Source organism: Ciona intestinalis, unplaced genomic scaffold (genome assembly GCF_000224145.3).
Source record: "Ciona intestinalis unplaced genomic scaffold, KH HT000098.2, whole genome shotgun sequence".
In the NCBI taxonomy this organism is placed as follows: domain Eukaryota; kingdom Metazoa; phylum Chordata; class Ascidiacea; order Phlebobranchia; family Cionidae; genus Ciona; species Ciona intestinalis.
Window position 1 is genome coordinate 911,238 of NW_004190420.2, and position 19,985 is coordinate 931,222.

The window sequence follows — 19,985 nt, forward strand, 5'->3', positions numbered from 1 at the left end:
TACAGTTACACTCATAGTTGTCAAACATAGGGAACCTCATTGATTAATGTGATGAATGCAATATACTTTGGCTCTGCTTGTTTGTATAGACACCTAACAGCAGGGTAAAATCTGGAGTGACATTGTTAAAATACAGTTACACTCATAGTTGTCAAACATAGGGAACCTCATTGATTAATGTGGTGAATGCAATATACTTTGGCTCTGCTTGTTTGTATAGACACCTAACAGCAGGGTAAAATCTGGGGTGACATTGTTAAAATACAGTTACACTCATAGTTGTCAAACATAGGGAACTTCATTGATTAATGTGGTGAATGCAATATACTTTGGCTCTGCTTGTTTGTATAGACACCTAACAGCAGGGTAAAATCTTGGGTGACATTGTTAAAATACAGTTACACTCATAGTTGTCAAACATAGGGAACCTCATTGATTAATGTGGTGAATGCAATATACTTTGGCTCTGCTTGTTTGTGTAGACACCTAACAGCAGGGTAAAATCTGGGGTAACATTGTTAAAATACCGTTACACTCATAGTTGTCAAACATGGAACCTCATTGATTAATGTGGTGAATGCAATATACTTTGGCTCTGCTTGTTTGTATAGACACCTAACAGCAGGGTAAAATCTGGGGTGACATTGTTAAAATACAGTTACACTCATAGTTGTCAAACCTAGGAAACCTCATTGATTAATATGGTGAATGCAATATACTTTGGCTCTGCTTGTTTGTATAGACACCTAACAGCAGGGTAAAATCTGCTTCTCACCTAAAACTGGAGTAAAAGCATGAGCTATAAACTGGGGTGCCAAAACACACTCGTTGTTGGGGCAATAAGCCACTCATGCCTAGGGATGCACATTACAGAATTTCGAATCCATGAGATTCGAATCCTTTTGTATTCGAATCTAATTACGGGATTCGGTATTCTGTTTAATGACGTCATTACACGTCATCTCATATACTATATTAACAATTTTTGAAAGTTATTAATTTTGAAAAAAAATATTTTTGTGTTTGTGGGACTTTCGAGAGTAAACGTTTCGTAACGTCTTTTCATAGCCTGCTATACGTTTCATGACGCAAAAACTACCCAATAGTACAATTTTTGATCATTTTACAGCTCATGATCCAACAAGGCTACTATGAAAGGGTCAATAAACTGACTTATGTGGGTAAAATTTTTTTTCCTATAAATATAAAAAGATTCGAAATTCTAGATTCGGAATTCTAGATTCGAATTAAAGTATTCTAGGATATCCTAGAATACCTAATTATTCTGTAATGTGCATCCCTACTCATGCCACCCCCAACATTACGCCTATGTTCTACAGCTTTATTCGCATTAACGGGGATGAATGTGCCGATGTATAACGCGATACGACGATGCATTCCATTCGCAAGCATGGTGCTTGGATACATTGTGTTTGTAAAGAAGCCAAGCGCGCTTGTGTTTACGTCAATCATGGTGGTGACATCTGGAACAGCTATTGCAGGTAAGTGATTTATTGTATCCGGGTATATGAAATATATATGGTTGAAATCTTTGTTACAAGACATAGGACTTGATCCATTACCCCGACCGCCCGACACCCATGGATTCAGGCAGGAGTTTGTACTTTACTCCAGTTTTGAAGTATTAACCTAAAAATCCACATAACATGCGTCATAACTTGATGCGAGCACGAGGTGTATAAAACAGAACAGAAAATTAAAACCATTTTTTACAGCCTTTGGAGACCTTCAGTTTGACTTAAAATCATATTTATACGGCATATCAAGTGTTTTGTTGATGGGACTTCACCTTATTGTACTACAATATAATGGAACGAAGAAAAAGCTTTCGGCGTTAAACCAGTTGTATGTTAACAGCATTAACTGTATACCTATATTTGGGATCTTATTTGCAGGTATTTTACGCGGTAGATATACGTAAACTACATTACATGTAGGGAATATATGATGTAATATCCAACGATACTTATGAGAGAAAATAAAAATTACATGTAAATATGTGTGGAAATAAACGTGCCTACAGTGATAATATATGTGTATTGGTATAACTGCACTAATGTGATGTGGAATATATGTAAGGATACTGACAGTGACAGGTGGTTGGTCTATTGTCTAACTTACTATCTCACCCTCTGCAGTAAACTTTCATAAGTTAATGGAGTACGAACATCTATCCGAAGCTCAATTCATCATAAGTTTCATGGCTGTGACCGGATGTGGTTGTTTGCTCAACTACACCATGTTCTTATGCACCACAACCAACTCAGCGCTCACCACAACATGTGTTGGGGTCATCAAGTCCGGCTTCACCACAGTTATCGGTGGGTATGATGTCATAGCATAAGTGACTATTGTAGTGGGTTGGTGGAACTTTCATTGTATGGTTTATAATGAAGGTTTTAAGACCTGATGCTGCTACCATTGTGGGCGTTTCTTCTCTCCTATTTAGTAAATCTTACACAAATATTTCGTTGCCCATTAGCTTAATGTTTTATTATATTTCTATGTAGGTATGTTTCTGCTGGGCGGGGTGGAGCCGACGGTTTATTTCATTACGGGGCAAATCATCAACTTTAGTGGGGGGATGTTATATTCGTACGCCAAATATCGCGAAAACATTGTTTTGCTTTATAAACCACAAACTAATGGTGCGTGATGACCATTGTTTTAATGAAGGAATTATATTTGTAGGAAATTGCACTTTTTGTTTTTACTATTTATGCACAATAGCCCCACCCAGTGGGGGCTTAAAAAATACAGATTTTGCAGAAAATATACGTCATGAATTTAATAGAATAGACAAGATGAAATATTATTGATAAACAAAATCTGCATGGTTGGCGAGGTGTATGAAACCACCTGGGTATAATGATCAAGGTAATACCCTACCACACAGGAATTATAGCAACCATTAACTGATGTCTGTTAACATAAAACTTCTTGTTTCTAAAACAGTTTAGTTTTATTTGCGTTTCGCTACAATAAGGTGGAACATATCAAACAATGCACAGTAGGGTGGGGGGAAGATGGGACACCTTTAGCACATTATATGCAAATATCCTGATCGTGTTTTAATCAATTAACAACGGTCTATGGGAGTCGTGAGGATACGGTTTCATATTATGAATGTTTTTGTTTACTACCAAATTGGACGAGAAAATAACTTTGAAAGGATGTTCCATCTTACCCCACCCTACGATATTAATTAATGTCGCGAATATCTGTGTTTAGAACAAACAGTTTGTTGCATTAATTGAAACATCAAATGAAGAAGAATTTCTGTGTTAGTGGCACGGGAAAAAAGAATCGAAAATTGGTTTATCTGCTGAATAGCCTTGGTATTGTGTTACGTTTAGTAGGGTGGGGGAAGATGGGGCACACTCTTTTTCTCGTTAAATATGCTAGTAAACAAAAACCTTACGCACTAAATAAATGAAGGTAACAACTTACTTTAACCTTGCGTGGCGGGGCAACGACAGTCGTTATCCCACGGATGTTCATACACTTTGTGTCAGCTTACGAGTTACCATGTATGTTACTTTGTGGGCGATTGTTGTTGGTTTTGGACTTTTTTATTGTTTTTTTTTTGTAGTGTATGGCTGATAATTTGGACAGCCCATTAGTGACCACTGGGTTGGAGCAATTGCCGTTAAGTGCCTTGAACCCATTATCTCTGGGTGTATACGAAAATGCGCGCGAACCACTTTGGCACGGCGCCGGTTCTTATACCAAGAAGCTATCAATGCATGGGGTGTGAGTACATGGTGTAACATGGCGAGGATTTGGTAGGTGCTATATACATCACCGTTGATCGGCAGCATTGTGTGATTAGTTCTTTGTGGTCCCGACATTACAATTGGAGGTTTTCGGCTTCCCATGGCCACGGGTTGGCAGTAGTGCATCAGCCACTCCTGATTTCGTAACACACTGTTTTAGTGATGTTATAATTTGGTCTCACAAAGTTTTCAGCCAGGCATAAAATATCTGTGTGTACGAAAAGGTTGTGCCCATTGATATTGTTGATTTACACAATGAAAGTCAGGTCGCTTTACATAAACAGTCGACCTGAAACTAAATTCAATGAACTGACGCGAGGGAGAGAATGCTTGTCTTTGTCCCAAAGGTTATATGGTAATTAGGCTGGTATACTAGCTGGGGCGTATTGGAGCTTTCGATGCAGACGTGTTTTTAACTTGAGTGCTTTGTGTTGAATTGAGCTGTCTCTGCTAATTTCGACCTTTTAAGTTTATTTTGCGTTTCCCGACGACAAGGTGCTGAATGATGGGCGTGTGTATGCCACCTGTTATACCAGGGGGTGGGTATAACGCTGCATTGTTTGTTGGTGGAGAAGGCGATTTCCTGGGCAATGGAAGTTATGGGAAGGTGTGGCGAGCGTTTCATAAAACCTACAGAACAGTAGCTGTTAAAGTTTGCGTGTTGAATGGACCAAAAACGACAGCTACGAAAGAATTTGAGAATGGTTAGAAGTTGTTGTTTTAAGCATCATTGTCATATAATCTGAATGAATGTGACTTATTTGGGCGTTGAAACACAGGTGTTTAGTTTTATACACCTTTTGCCCGCTTACGTTACCGCATATGTCACTTTGTAGGTATTTGTTTTCTGTATGGCTGACAATATAAACAACTTTTAAATACCAACTGGGCTGGAGCAATTGCCGTTGAGTGTCTTGCACAAGGACACATACGACCACAAGCTTCGAGTCTTGAACCAGAAACCTCTGGGTTATAGGCGTGGACGTGCTAACGAAACCACGACATGGGTATTATGGGCCATATATTTATCCTTTATTGTTTAGAGATTAATCACATGTGGAGTACCAACGACTGTCCGTACATTGTTCGTTGTCATGGTTACTTCACCAACTTTGATTTGGCGGGAATAGTGATGGAGTATATGGAGTATGGGACTCTGTTCGAGTTGTTACACCATCGGCCACCAATTGAGATTCCAATTGAACTGAAAATTCGGTTGGTTAATTTGGGCTTCATGCTCGGGGTGGATTAGATGATGCATTTGTTAAATTACAGATTTGCGCAAAACATAACGATGGCTTTAGATTACTTGCATAACACCAGACATGACCAACGATTTATACACGGGGACATAAAGGTTATATGATTGTTATATGTTTTCTATGTGAAGTATATTGTAATTGCTGCAGACGTTGAACATTTTGCTCGATCGTTTTCTGGTGGCAAAAATCTCGGATTTCGGTGGTTGTAGGCTGCGCACTGTTACGGAGAATTTGAACCTCGGTGGAAGGGGCCGAGATTTGAAGCCTGGTGAAAGGAATGTGTTCACTATACAGTATGCTGCTCCCGAGGTGTTGTTGAACCCGGAGTCCGAGCTCAGGGCGGCGGTCAGTGTAATGTGCATGATGAAATGTCTGGTTATAACAAGTTTAATTAAATTTATCCGCAGGCCGATGTTTATAGTTGCGGAGTGGTTTTGTGGGAAATTTACACCGGGGATGTCCCGCACAAACAATATCGAACCATTGATAAGTTGGAGCATGATATTTGTACGAACAAAGCGAAATTAAAAATACCCCATTCCGATGTAGGTTATTATGTCTAAAACTATTGATTCAAAGCTTTTAGTTTGTGCGGGTAAATAATTTAACTTATTCTCACTGTATTTGGTCAACTTAGTTATATGCACCACAGCTGGTAAATGTAAATACATATACTTATGTTTGGGGTAAGTTGGAACGCGAGATAAGTTGGAACGCGACAGTGGCAATGTGTGTTTAAATGTCCCATCGTACCCCACCGTACTGTAATATGGTACAATAGGGGAAGATGGGACACTTAAGCACATATTGCTAAATATTTCTAAAATCAAAACAGATGACGGTTTTTGGGTAATACCACGAATTAGTACTATCATTCCTTTATTAATTGACAACAATTCATAAAATATAATAAAACACACGAGGAGTTATTTAGCGATCCGCACAACAAGTAAAATTTTACAAATTCGAAAACACACAGGATAAGATGGAACAGTTTAAAATCATTGTTAATTTTGATTATTAAGTGTATTTATAAATCGGAATATACGTAAATAACACGAAATAATACTGTACGTTATGAAAATTAGGTCTAAACATTCATTTTCTTGCCCTACTGCCATAGTTTTTAACATGTTACCTATACATTATATTATTTCATAACAATTGGTATTGTGTGAACATCAATGGGTAATGTCCGAACATCAATGGATAAATATTGTATCCAACAAATGTATATGAACTTGTAATAACAGAAAATTGATAATAACTATTGATAAAGTTTTTATTTTTGCTACAAATTGGGTATTACTACTCTGTTTTTGACACAAGCCACTTCCCATAAATTATCACCAAGTGCAAATGACCAAATTTCGAATATATTTTCAAAATATTATCTTTTTATTATATCAGTATCTTATAGTTGAATAACCCCTGAGGTATAAATTACTAAATTAAAAGCAAATCTTTTAAAGTTTGGCAATGAAAACATACAAAACTACAATGTGGGGGAAGATGGGACTCTAAATTGAAATATATTTACATTAGCAGTATTCTGCAACTTGTAGTTAACCTACCGAGTTTAACAGGCTATGCTAGTTTCTTTGCCATGTAAACTTCATATATATAACGTTAAACCGATAATTTTTTGTTGTTTTTATCTCAAATTAAAGTCATATTGACCCCTGCCTATTTTCCCTATGCTTATATCTCACTGTTTTTTTACAAAACTAAAACTAGTTTTATGAGACAAAATCAAACTGTACGAAATATTCAAGGTTGTTTTATGAAGCTATGAAACTAGTTTAATCGTTCGCACACGCAAACTAAAAAAATTCATCGGCTTTACTATGATTTAGCGAGCTTTAAAAAATGGCACCTTACTATTTCGCATTTTTTTACCTGTTCAAAGTATACTGTTTCTATTTTACTTTTTTTTAATATTTAAAAACAGTTATCAGGTTTGACGTTTATAAAGTCGTGATAATACTCTCGAATAACTCTGTAACCTTATTTTCCTGATTCTCATTAAATGAGGGTCCGTAAAAAGAAAATTAAAAAAAGTCTCCTCTGACAAAGTGTTCCATCTCTCCCCACCCTACTATATAATAGAAATAGAGTTTACCAATAATTGAATTACGTTTGGTAAACCAGGAAGCAAGCGCTGTAAAACAAAGCATGATAAAACTGATTCAAAGATGTCTGGCTCATTCTGCCCGCAAACGAATCACAGCAAACGCGGCGGTTCAATACATTGTTGGTAATGCCGCCATTGATCCATTGATAGTAGATAGACAGGTATGTCTTGTTGGTTGTGAATGCGAACTGATATTCACAACAACTCTGTTTCATACAGGTTATACTGGTGCGTGAATGCTTAAATCCCATTAGTTATAACAGGAGGCCGTGTAGCGAAAACAGCACAGATATTGTATCTGCGATGCGCGAGCAAGAAAATTCAAGGCGACCCTGTCCACCCGACCATCCACGCAAAACGGCCAAAGGGCAAGTTACGAATTGGAAGGGAAGCTTCTTGGAAAACTTTAAATGGATTAAGATTCGTAATCCAAAGGACTTTGATAAATGGTACGATTCTCTCTTCGTGGAAGCTATAAATAAAATCTTTCCAAAACCAGGTTTGCAAGTCATTTAAACATGTATGTGTTGAATATGTATGTTACCAACAATGAAACGTAGGACCTCGAGAGGATCACACAGACAACGGTGGCAAGGGCAGTGAGTCGGCGAAGATGGATGAAGCTCGAGCTTTTCCTGCCCCATCACGAAAGGTAACTATGTATATCAACAGACATCAGGTTTGATTATTATTATGTTTCTTTCCCAAAACTTGACAGAAAGTGGGACGAGTGCCAAGGCCTTGGGCTCACAAGACACGTTTAGTATGCTTGCTGTGTGGTGATGATGGTGTTGGAAAACATCAGGCGGTGATTTATGACTTGTATGGTAAAACTAATTCACAAAAACACAAGGTATGTTGACGCTCAGTATAAATCTTTACGAAAAGTTAAGGTTTATAATATTAAGTATATGTTAGGAATACATATCTCAACGCAAAGTCAGTGGGAAAACTTGTTCACTTAAATACATGTTCCCAATCGATGAACCTGAAGCTGTAAACGTTATCTTGTACTGTTTCTGCATTACTGATGAAAATAGTTTCGTAAACCTGGTTGGTGAGTGGGTGCCAAACATGGAGAAAAAGCACAAAGGTGTTCCGAGTATCCTGGTAGGACTACAGGGCGAACTACGCAGCTGTTCCACTTCCAAACCGATAGGTATAGACGTTCTGCTGAACGCCGCACACAAAATCGGTGCGAAGGAATACTTGGAATGTTCAGCAACCACAGGCTACAATATAAACCATTTATTTGATTTCGCATTTGCTTTGGCGCTTGAAAATGCGACCACGCCACGTTCGACCAAGTTTCATGTTTAGTGATTAGTGTGCAAGCAACGCTGTTAATAATGATGTATTATAGCAGTAGCATAATAGCTTTGAACTAAAATCAAACAATTGAAACCAGAGTCCGTTTATATACGGATTGAAACGGCTCCATTAATACTTTTTAAACTCCATTGGCAATATTTCATGATTTAGTTTTTATCAGAAAATGTTTTGTATTATGTGTATATACCAACGATGCATTTATGTGCTATGTACAAATAATGGAAAATCTAGTTTTATAACATTGTTTTAGATAATATATACGCGAAAGCTTGACCTAATATCGGCTGTATGTTTATATGTGGTTCTTTGTATTCCATGGTGGATTGGGTTTAATTTGGAAATACTTTACCAATAAATCCGTGCCAGGGACATTGTCAGCTGTTATAATAAAATCTTAGTAAGGCTTCTATAAATTAAACAAATGTACTTATTTAAAAATAATGTCAGCAAAATTAATAAACTCTGGCTCCACGCAGGTTGTACGTAGCTACAAACACATTTTTATTCCGTGTCTATCTATTAAAGGTTTGCTCTCTTGTTTCCTAATAGTAACGAATCAGGTGATTCACCACAACCGACAAACGTGACTCAGCAAACCGGATATTACGTCATTAATGTATACATTTACAGACAATGGACAAAAGGTTTTATATTCGAGATTTGGTGGTTGTGTTATTATATAACGTTTGTATAGTTTTGTTAGGTCGTATGCATTAATACGAACAATAATATGGATTGAGCATGAATTTGATTTTCTTTTTAAATACAACAGCGATGTTTACTTCAGTAAACAGCGATATTTACTTACCAATATAACTACCAACCTCCCACCAGCTTAATCTATAAGGGTCTTCACTAGTGTATAATGTTGATATTTCTATGTTTTCAACCACAATTTATTTTCAAACACCTATAACTCACTAATTAATTTGCTTCTATTTTTCTTCTCTATCATTTTTAAAATGATAATTTTATTGTGATGTTAAATCATTTCCAGCAAATAGGCCGGAACATAATTTAGATAAAATAATTCAATTTCTTGTTTAAACTAAATCATGGGAGTCGTAACAATTACAACCAAACAGGATTTCGACGACAAATTAGTTGCGGCCGGCGACAAACTAGTGGTGGTGGATTTCACCGCGGGTTGGTGTGGCCCCTGTCGTATAATTGCCCCGAAGTTCCAAAGTATTGCAGAAGAAAATCCCGATGTTGACTTCTTGAAAGTTGACGTTGACGCAAACCAGGATTTGGCCGACGAATATAAAGTTCAGGGCGTCCCAACTTTTATTTTCATCAGGAATGGGAAAAAACTTGAATCGTTCTCTGGCGCCAATGAGGCAAAACTAAAGGAAAACGTGTTGAAATTGAAATAAACATTTCATTAAAATGATAATCATTAAATACTAATCAAGCAATATGTGATTTATATATTTGTAACCTCGCTTTACTTGCATTTAATCTTTGTATCAATAATCGTAACTTAGTTTGTTGCAACTTGTTTTAGCACTTATATATTGATGGTATGCAGTAACTTTAATATGCATTTTATTAAATAATATCAGTTGCAAAATGTCTATTAACGAGAATATAACTATGCAGGTATCATGTTAGATGATGTCATAATGTGCATTACAAAACGAATAATGACATCATAATGGAATATTTTTACCACTTGTTGGTTGTATTTATGACGTCACACATCTGATTGAAATGTCATTGTTGTGACGCCAACACAGTGGTTTCAACACTCGTGTCTGGACCATAGATTTGGGTTTGAGGCTTAACAGCGCCACCATTGTGGCATGTGTCTTTGAACAAAACAACAATTGCTCCAACCCAGTGGTCACTAATGGGTTGTACAAATTGTCAACCATACATAAAACAAACACCCACAAAATTACATACGTGGTAACTTGTAAGCAGGCACGAGGTTTATGAAACAGAACACCCGTGTCATAACGACTGTCGTTGCCCGCCATGCGAGGATGAATAAGTTGCATACGTGGTAACTTGTAAGCGGGCACGATGTGTATGAAACAAAACACCCGTGTTATAACGACTGTCATTGCCCCGTCATGTGTGGATAAACAATTTACATTTATTTATATATGACAATGCCTTTATACAAGTAGCATAGTAACATTGCACTTCCCCTGCATACCATGCATAATATCCAGGTTGAATTATGGAGGGGGAGATATATAGGTGGCATGGCTACTTAAGTGGGTGGGGGAAAAAATATTTTGTTTTGCACAACGGGACGCTCTCATGTTTCGCTTCAAAGGTAAACATTTGTTATTAATAATGATGTCATAATTGATATATTATACAATTATGTGAATGGCTCATTATCGATCAATCGATGTTTTTCTGGGTGTCGTTACCTAGTTATTCTTTGTTGATTTAACTTTTACTAAAATTACCAACTCGTTAAAATAAATTTAAACAAACCCAGAGAAATTGTAACTAAATAAATATTTTGCGCTTTGTTAAATTTATACCGAAGTAATTTGTGGCAAATAATTGAAATATCTTACGTTCAATATTTGATTGACAGGTGGAGAGAATGAATAGGAAACCAGCCACGGAAGTTTATAATCTTGGTTTGTGCGAGATTATAGTCGACCATGTGACCCCAACCCAGTTTGAATTAAAAGGAACAATTGGCGGCAAAGTTTGCTCGTTGAAAACCGACACAAAGGATGAAAGGCAGCAGTGGATTAAGTCGTTAGGTTTGTTATTTAACATGGTTACTTACGTTAAGAAACCCAATACCCTTGTGTTAAGTAACCCATGTGTTTAGTGTGAAACGGCGATTCAATGACTTGATATATTTCCATATCGTGCTGATAAAGCCTTGTGTGATAGTTGCAACTTATATAGTGTTTATATTTTTATTGGTGGCAACAGCAGCAAAATATTTAGCTTTGTAAATATTGGAAGAAAGGTTCATTGAAACAGAGTGGTTACCTTTGTTAAAATATTTACATTAAAACAGCTATCTTAGATTAATTATAAACCACAGTATTAAACCACCCCAGGTTCGGCGAAGGCTTGTTTACTGGATACTTCAACACTGGGGTTCCTCCCCAAACCATCGGAGGATTCGAGACTCCTCACATCCCAGGTGAGCAGGGAGGTTGAGGAAGATACTTCACTCGTGGCTTCATTCGAATCTGTGGCCATCGAACCAAATGAAAAGATGGAACAAAGTGGTGAGGCTCGTTTACAAGTTACCACGTATGTAACGGTGTGGGTGATTGTTTCACCTATGGCTGATAATTTAGACAACCGATTAGTGATCACTGGGTTGGATCACACATTCAAAATTAGTTTGTTCTATAACATAATAAACATGATTGTTATGTAACAAAGGAAATGGAAGTTTAAACAATCTGTTATTGTCATCGGACAACCCAAGTATTGTTGACGAACCGGAACAAACGAATATTCTTCATCTTTGTGATGTCACAAAGACAGAGGTGAGTATTGTGATGTCATAATGGTTAATCACAAGTGTAGCGACCAAGCTTCTTTCTTCCAATGGAATATAAATATGTTTTAACTATTAGCGTGTTTTGTTATCAGTAAAAACGGAAATTAATTTTGAAATGATTTATTATTAATTAATTGAATGACATCATAATCACAATTATTAGATTGCAAACCTTGAAGAAGCGATAACTTTATTATCAACGAACGAAATCGGGAAAATTTTGTTGAAAGTGGAAACTTCATGTCGTGCGTTGTTGGCGGCTGTGGAAGAAAAGAAATTGACTTTGGCTGAGGATGAACAAGAAGCACAAGATACACAACTAGCACAAGATACACAACTAGCACAAGAAAACCAACTAGCACAAGATTCACACATTGACAACTTCAGCACTTTCTTTTCATCCCAACCAACCAACTTCCGTCATGTGGTGGATGGAACTATCTCACGTGAGGGGAAACCCCTCCTTCCAGCTCTAATATTCCTCGAGGCTTGTCAATGTTACCTCAGGTTCTTTGATCGATTCAGCGGAACCGTGATGACCCCATTGAGGAACGACATCGAAGGAAACATCGGGAAGATCAGGAAAGTTATGAAGGACTCCGGAAAAGGGTACGACTATTTACAGGTGGGTTGATAAGTTGCCATAGTTGTCAAACATAGGGAACCTCATTGATTAATGTGGTGAATGCAATATACTTTGGCTCTGCTTGTCTGTATAGACACCTAACAGCTAACAGTAGGGTAAAGCCAGTTAGGCTCAAAGCTGTGCTAAAACATGTGATGTCACTGTTTGAAAACCTTGTGTGACATGTCACCATTCTGCTTCTATGGCTGTTTTCTATATATTGAGGCATCTTTAACATTACGCTGTTGGTTTGAACTGAGTCATATTTGGTGATTGTGATGTCATACAGGAGATTGTTGATCATGAAATAAGTCGTAAACAGCACACGGGACCCGACACTGCCACCCAGGCCTTGCTGTGGTTGAACCGCGCACTTAGCGTGATGTGCCGATTCCTCAAGAATGTCGTAACAAGTGATAGCGCAACTAAACACGACACTGGGGCGTCGTTTATATCGGCGTATAATGAATTACTTGCTAAACATCACAATTGGATGGTACAGAAGTTGTTTAAGTAAGTTGTTGTGTTGTTGACTGGTGGTGTGGAGTTATAAGGTGTTTGATTTGTGGGTGTATGTGTATTTGGGCGGAACACTTAATTGTTTTAACCCTTAGTTCGCTTGAGGTTGTCCAAATTATTAGCCGCGTACAGACACTCATATAGTTACATATATAGTAACACCTGTGGGCTGTGTTACAACTACTGAAGTTGGTTTTATATATTATTAAACTTGTATTTAACCACCAATGTTACCATAGGGTTGGGTTAAAGATGGTTCCGTCGTATGAAGCTTTTCAACAAAGCATGATCGATCAGCAGTGTTGGAAGGAGGGGGAAGCTACAGGGGAGGTTGGGTGGTTGGATGTGTTGGATGATAAGATGGCGCATCATGTGATGCAATACATCGAACCTATGGGTGTAGTGGTTGAACAACTCAGATACATGTACACCACACATAATATTGACCCATAATTATTAGTTTTTAGTTTGTTGTGATGTTATTTTACTAACAATATTTTTATACTGATAGATGGTACATAGATTTTGCGTGTCTTTTTCTGTACTAACTTTCTTTCTCTTGATAATGAAATTTAATTGTGTATGTTTCTATGCAACCCAACCCTGGAAATCAAGCGTGCACTATTTTTATATTTGTTTCAATGGAACACATCATGCGTGAATAAAGAATTTTAACCAAACATTTGTTTTGCTCGCTCCAACCATGGCCCAACCCATCGCTGCCCACTAGTGTTGAAACACCGCTGCAGCGTTGAGAACGCATTGCAGTCGACAATCGTGGGAACTTTCCCCATGAACCATTGGTTATTGTTCAATACCCCCCCTAGTGTTTGTAACGCATCTTGTCGTTGCTTCTTCGTTGACCCGATGTTGTTTATGACATCACAAGCATCATATATGACATCAGTGGTTGTAATAATCAGGAAACTTGTGGGAGTGTTGTCATAGTAACCGAGCATTCTACCAACCAGCCTTGCAAGGTTGGATTCACCCACAATGGGTGAGGAGGAAGGATGGAGGTGGGTGATCGGGTCGTCCGGTGCTAAATATAACTTGGATATTGGGATCCCATCGTCCATGACCGCTTATAGTTAACAGATGATGTAACTTATTTATCCTCGCTAGTGGGGCAACGACAGTCATTATAACACAGGTGTTCTGTTTCATACACCTCGTGCCCGCTTACAAGTTACAACATATGTAACTTATTTATCCTCGTATAGTGGGGCAACGACAGTCATTATAACACAGGTATTCTGTTTCATACCCCTCGTGCCTGCTTACGAGTTACCACGTATGTAACTTATTTATCCTCGCATGGCGGAGCAACGACAGTCGTTATAACATGGGTGTTTTGTTTCATACACCTTGTGCCCGCTTACGAGTTACCACGTATGTAACTTATTTATCCTCGCATGGCGGAGCAACGACAGTCGTTATAACACGGGTGTTCTGTTTCATACACCTCGTGCCTGCTTACGAGTTACCACGTATGTAACTTATTTATCCTCGCATGGCGGAGCAACGACAGTCGTTATAACATGGGTGTTCTGTTTCATACACCTCGTGCCCGCTTACGAGTTACCACGTATGTAACTTATTTATCCTCGCATGGCGGAGCAACGACAGTCGTTATAACACGGGTGTTTTGTTTCATACACCTTGTGCCCGCTTACGAGTTACCACGTATGTAACTTATTTATCCTCGCATGACGGAGCAACGACAGTCGTTATAACACGGGTGTTTTGTTTCATACACCTTGTGCCCGCTTACGAGTTACCACGTAAGCTACTTTGTGGTAAATATTTTTATGTGATCTCGTTTATTCAGCCACACGATGTCTCACCTGACTTCCAAATCAATGTAATTATGATGTCATAATGGTTTCGATTCGTTGTCTCCTCATTGGTCAGGAACGAGGTCATGTGATTGGTCACGGATGAGTGACCATGAACTTTCACCAAAACTTTGAACTGAACAAAGTATTGTTGTGTCATAATGGTCGTATTTTTATATAACATATTTTTTTTTATTTTACAATTGATAACAAAGATCAAATCAACTTAGGGAACCAACAGCAAATCAGTTCAAACCATCTTACCCGTTGTCGCAACATTTTGATCAAATATTTCAATGATAGTGGGGGTTGGGAGGGACATGCATGGATCACGATATCACGAAACTCTGCGTTCTGCCAAAATAAATATATGGTTAAGCATGACATAACATATGATGAACATGTTGCTTACATTTCCTTTATTGGTTGTTGTTGTGACCATGGATTTCATTTTATTCACCCGTTCAATCATGTCGTCCAAACCTCGCAATAAATCTGATTGTCGCTGCTTTAATGAAGTCAACTCCTGGGTAACCTTGGATATATTGTTACGGTTAATTTATGAATGTGTCTTTGGATTTTAAGTATGAACGATACTATAAGTGGTACTAGTGAAAAACATTGGGCAATACATTGTGGGGGGTGTTCCCCTGTTTGGGTGTTTACACGCACATATTCTCACGCAACCATATTTAACCAATCAGGCATACATAATATATTATTTCCATATATTCCCACACACTTACATTGTTATCGCCCGTATTGTCGCAAATAGTTACCATAGAAGATGCTTTATACATCACGTCTGGTAGTTGGACGTTTGTTGAATTATACTCGAAGTGTGGTTTAGCAGAATACATTCTTTTATTTAATAAAACCAAAACTACCTGCGTTTAGATACAAACATGAACAACAGACACACGAGCTTGTGCAGCCAAACTGCTGTTTACACGTGCGTATGGTAATCGTGCGAATAAGATTAACGAAACTAAATAACTCGCCGAAGCTGTGTTTACAACTGTAGTAAAATATTCCATATGTTTGTTTTTGTAGTTCAATATCAAAACAAAACATCAAAATTTAGTAAATTAGCTACCCCAAGTTCAGTAGTTTATAGAAACACTATTACGATTATTTGCTTTCTTCTTTTTTTTCGAAACTTTTTTTGTTTGTTTCCTTTGATGAAATTGGTCATCGATTGCGCGCTCGCTCCATTAGTTGCTCAGCACGTGACCATGCATTATGAAGTAACAATAGGAGATGGCGAAGTCTTCATCGAATATTCGACAAGTCGCGAAAATCTGATGAGGTTTGCGCACTAGAGGGCTCCAGCATCGAACCCTGGTGACCCCAGCTAAAGTTAATTTCGTTATTGGGGAAGTTTTGTGTTAAAGTTATGCCGAAGAGAGGGGAAGATGGGACACCCTCGCCCTCGGAAGGGGGGGAGGGTAGGTTAAGGCTGGAGCTGCGAAAATTGACGAATTCGGCCGGTTGGATTTCGGCGACCCGAGAATCAAGGCATGGAGTTAAATATTTTGTGTTTAGTCATGCGTTTAATGTTGATGTTGTGTTTTGTTGCAGACTATTTGTAATGGCTGTTTGCATAAATATTTTATGGAACGCGGAGAGTATGACCGATATTACGACGATGTTTATTTTTATTGCGTCGGCTAGCGTAGATATTTCTGATAGTTATTGAAGTAACACATGCTATGCATATAGACATAGTAGTTTTTATGTGTGAAATATATTTGACATATATAATTTTTTTTTTGGGGGGGGGGGATAAAATATAAACTTATGTTAAATGGTGTATGGTTATTGTGTGTGGGATAATATAAACCATGGAGTGCATGGTATATTATTTATTCTTACTATGGTGAATATATTCTGTGAGAATAATAATAAAACCTAATTTTAACTTAATTTTAAGTTAGTTAATATTAGTTTAAATATCATTCCACCCACAGCACCCCAAGTAGTCGAGCGTCGACCCCACATTCCAATTCATCGAACACACAATCATCAATTCACCCTCGCAAGCGGGGAAGACCACCTGGGTCACTGAATAAAAAGAAACCGAATAAAAATGATAAATCTTCCACACGCAAGAAGCGTACGAAGAAAGACAAACCAAAGAAATTTAAGATGGTTTTGGAGAAGGACGACGATTATGAGGTGGATTACTTGTCATCCGAGGAATCAGATGTAAGTCGCTGGGTTGTGGGGAGTTGTTTTCCTAATGTTGTTGAAATATAAACCAGAAAAATATGGATTCAACGCTCAACACTGATACCATTGTGGGCGTTTGTGTCTTTGAGAAAGAATATTAACGGCAATTGCTCAAACCCAGCGGTCACTTATGGGTTTAATAAATTGCCAGGCATATATAAAAACAAATTAAACAATCACCCACAAAGTTACATACGTGGTAACTCGTAAGCAGGCACGAGGTGTATGAAACAAAACACCCGTGTTACATTTGTTGTTACCCGGCTCTTACCCCCAATACGTACCAGGTTGATTCCTTATCATCAGCCACACCACGGAAACCTCCATCTATTGGATCATTAAGTGGCGACGATGGGTATTTAGATAAAGAGGATTTATCATCAGTTGAAGGTTGGATGTTTGGTCCTGTGTATTTAGTCGTGGTTTATTAAACTTAACGTTAACAGTCCCGTGATTTCAAAACAAAACCAGGCACCTCCAAAAACCAAACTTGTTGTTTGTATCTGTAGGAAAAGTTCTTTCCACAACATTGTTTTTGTTTGATATGCAATCAAGTGTGCCATTAAGGCCCATTATACAACAAATATACACACAGTTATCCAACATCTTAACACCAACCACTGTTATAGTTGTAGATATGCTCCCCACCCTTGTGTATTAAACCGCCATTGTTAACAGGTTGTTTATCACCATGGAGGTTAACAGAGGAAGAAGTTGATTTACCAATGGAAGATGTTCCAAAGTTGGATCTTCCGCCTTCATCTATTGATTTATTGATTCCTAACAACTTGCTGATGTCAGCATTGGCTGTTTATGAAGTACGTGATGTGTATTAACCTTGTATTGCATTCACTAATTTCATGTTTGCAGATACTGAAACATTTCCGCAACCCACTTCGATTATCACCCATGTTATTCGAAGACTTCTGTGCCGCGCTTGTTTGTCGGGAAACAACCGTTCTATTGAATGAGGTATGTTATAATAGTGTTTATTATGACATCATTGATAACATTATGACATCACAGTGCCACATTACTTTAATCAAAGCCTTATTGAAAGAGGACGAAGCATCCGGCACAGTATTTGTTCCCAGTGATCAGAAAGACGCACACAACGCTGCTTTATATTTCATTGATTACCTCACCTGGCCGGAGGTGGTACGGGCTTATGTGGAGAGCTATGGGGAATTCCCTGATGTGATAAAAGTTTTGGTGGAACCTGAGTATCCACGTGTGGATGCAGATAAGAAACTTAAGGTGAAGTATTTGGTTGCGTGTATGTAACTTGCTTATCCTCGCATGGTGGGGCAACGACAGTTGTTATAACACGGTGTTGTGTTTCATACACCTCGTGCCTGATTCAAGTTACCGTAACTTTGTGGGTGATCCTTAAACCATTAGTTAAATAACCCCTGGCTTAGAGGCAGGTGCACTTACCACTAAGCCACGGCTGAAGACAAGTGCGGGAAAGGACAGTATTTAACATGGGTGTTGTAACAGGTTCTACAGTTGTTGACTGACTTGTATATGGGTTCAACAAAGATTCGAGATGAGTTGATGATGAACGGGGCGATACAATACGACGACCATTGTAGGGTGTGCCATCAACTCGGTGATCTGCTATGCTGTGAGACGTGCCCTGCTGTTTATCATCTCGCTTGTTGTAACCCACCTTTGCAAGAGGTAAGATTGTAGTTAATATTGTGTTGGTTATTCTGTGGAAGAGGTGTCTTGTTTATTGTTTTTTAACAAAATCTTGGGGTTACATTGTCAAATACAGTTACACTCATAGTTGTCAAACATAGGAAACCTCATTGATTAATGTGGTGAATGCAATATACTTTGGCTCTGCTTGTTTGTATAGACACCTAACAACAATCTGGGGTGACATTGTTAGAATACAGTTACACTCATAGTTGTCAAACATAGGGAACCTCATTGATTAATATGGTGAATGCAATATACTTTGGCTCTGCTTGTTTGTATAGACACCTAACAGCAGGGTAAAATCTGTTTAGAATTAAAATCGTGGTAAAAACTTCAATATCACCACTGTTTCAATGGTTGAGTGACTTGTCACCCAGATACCCCGTGTTACACCTCCCTTGTTTCACCCCCAGGTACCCGATGATGAATGGCAGTGCGAGGTTTGCGTTGCGCACAAATTGAATGGTGTGGTGAACTGTGAGCAGGACATGGAGGTGAACGGGCAATATTTACGACATGAACCAGTGGGGGTTGATAGGAATGGACGGAAGTATTGGTTTCTTGCGAGGAGACTTATTGTGTAGGTGTTTTTACTTTGGTGGGTGGGGTGGGGGTTCATACATAGGTGTAAAGTTGTTTTTTTTGTTTTCCTGGCAAGCCTTAGTTTTCCATATATATATTTATACGTTTTTTAATTAATTTTTTTTTTATTTCCCTAAAAACGTTACGCTTATTGCTTTATATGAACCACCTTATCCAGTGAGGGAGAGTATGAGGTGATTTACTACTCGACTAAGGAGCAATTCGATTATTTGCGTTCGAAACTTGATGGAGAGAAACATGAAGCAATATTGTGCGAGGTGGGTCATGGAAATCATATAAACTGTCATAGAAATCATATAAACTGTCATAGAAATCAAATAAACTGTCATAGAAATCGTATAAACTGTCATAGAAATCGTATAAACTGTCATAGAAATTGTAAAAACTGTCACACAAATCGCATAAACTATTATAGAAATCCTATAAACTGTCATAAA

General features: G+C 38.1%; 6 protein-coding genes across 7 annotated transcripts in view; 5 read left to right on the forward strand and 1 right to left on the reverse strand.

The window, feature by feature from the left end:
• The window catches only part of LOC100178669 (UDP-galactose/UDP-glucose transporter 7), a 17,732-nt gene extending 14,936 nt beyond the window's left edge, over positions 1 to 2,796 (forward strand). Inside the window, exons 2-5 of the mRNA XM_004227095.4 lie at positions 1,341 to 1,502; positions 1,737 to 1,916; positions 2,160 to 2,342; positions 2,532 to 2,796. Coding sequence (XP_004227143.2) covers positions 1,341 to 1,502; positions 1,737 to 1,916; positions 2,160 to 2,342; positions 2,532 to 2,677 — 671 coding nt within the window. The 3' untranslated portion in view covers positions 2,678 to 2,796. The remainder of the gene's footprint in view (positions 1 to 1,340; positions 1,503 to 1,736; positions 1,917 to 2,159; positions 2,343 to 2,531) is intronic.
• Positions 2,797 to 3,419: 623 nt separating this feature from the next.
• Positions 3,420 to 9,126, forward strand: LOC108950297 (cytokinesis protein sepH-like). Its single transcript, XM_018815681.2, has 10 exons — positions 3,420 to 4,501; positions 4,841 to 5,012; positions 5,073 to 5,154; positions 5,207 to 5,404; positions 5,467 to 5,604; positions 7,211 to 7,354; positions 7,413 to 7,692; positions 7,754 to 7,845; positions 7,912 to 8,046; positions 8,112 to 9,126. The coding sequence occupies exons 1-10, from the start codon at positions 4,300 to 4,302 to the stop codon at positions 8,511 to 8,513; spliced, it is 1,845 nt and encodes a 614-aa protein (XP_018671226.2). The 5' UTR covers positions 3,420 to 4,299; the 3' UTR covers positions 8,514 to 9,126.
• Positions 9,127 to 9,336: 210 nt separating this feature from the next.
• On the forward strand, positions 9,337 to 13,848 carry LOC100185748 (pleckstrin homology domain-containing family A member 8). Of its 2 annotated transcripts, XM_026838559.1 has the most exons (8): positions 9,337 to 10,812; positions 11,086 to 11,260; positions 11,570 to 11,743; positions 11,904 to 12,010; positions 12,188 to 12,353; positions 12,390 to 12,649; positions 12,939 to 13,162; positions 13,408 to 13,848. In XM_026838559.1, the coding sequence occupies exons 1-8, from the start codon at positions 10,714 to 10,716 to the stop codon at positions 13,619 to 13,621; spliced, it is 1,419 nt and encodes a 472-aa protein (XP_026694360.1). In that variant the 5' UTR covers positions 9,337 to 10,713; the 3' UTR covers positions 13,622 to 13,848. The 2 variants fall into 2 exon arrangements, with proteins under 2 accessions (XP_026694360.1, XP_026694359.1); XM_026838558.1 differs by having other exon boundaries at positions 12,188 to 12,649.
• Positions 9,581 to 9,901, forward strand: LOC100181030 (thioredoxin-like). Its single transcript, XM_009863176.1, has one exon. The coding sequence runs from the start codon at positions 9,581 to 9,583 to the stop codon at positions 9,899 to 9,901; it is 321 nt and encodes a 106-aa protein (XP_009861478.1).
• LOC100183379 (aminoacyl tRNA synthase complex-interacting multifunctional protein 2-like) lies at positions 13,726 to 15,962 on the reverse strand. The gene is made up of 5 exons (XM_002119584.5): positions 15,753 to 15,962; positions 15,419 to 15,541; positions 15,271 to 15,360; positions 15,016 to 15,142; positions 13,726 to 14,210 (listed from the first exon to the last, which is right to left on the reverse strand). The coding sequence occupies exons 1-5, from the start codon at positions 15,864 to 15,866 to the stop codon at positions 13,840 to 13,842; spliced, it is 825 nt and encodes a 274-aa protein (XP_002119620.1). The 5' UTR covers positions 15,867 to 15,962; the 3' UTR covers positions 13,726 to 13,839.
• A 308-nt stretch (positions 15,963 to 16,270) lies between these two features.
• On the forward strand, positions 16,271 to 19,805 carry LOC778829 (nucleosome-remodeling factor subunit BPTF; the record flags this gene model as incomplete). The annotated part of the gene is given in 9 exon segments (XM_009863154.1): positions 16,271 to 16,524; positions 16,977 to 17,214; positions 17,526 to 17,628; positions 17,917 to 18,056; positions 18,109 to 18,210; positions 18,265 to 18,495; positions 18,739 to 18,921; positions 19,359 to 19,525; positions 19,706 to 19,805. Coding segments are annotated over 9 exon segments (1,386 nt in total), but the record flags the coding sequence as incomplete, so codon positions are not given.
• Positions 19,806 to 19,985: the final 180 nt, after the last annotated feature.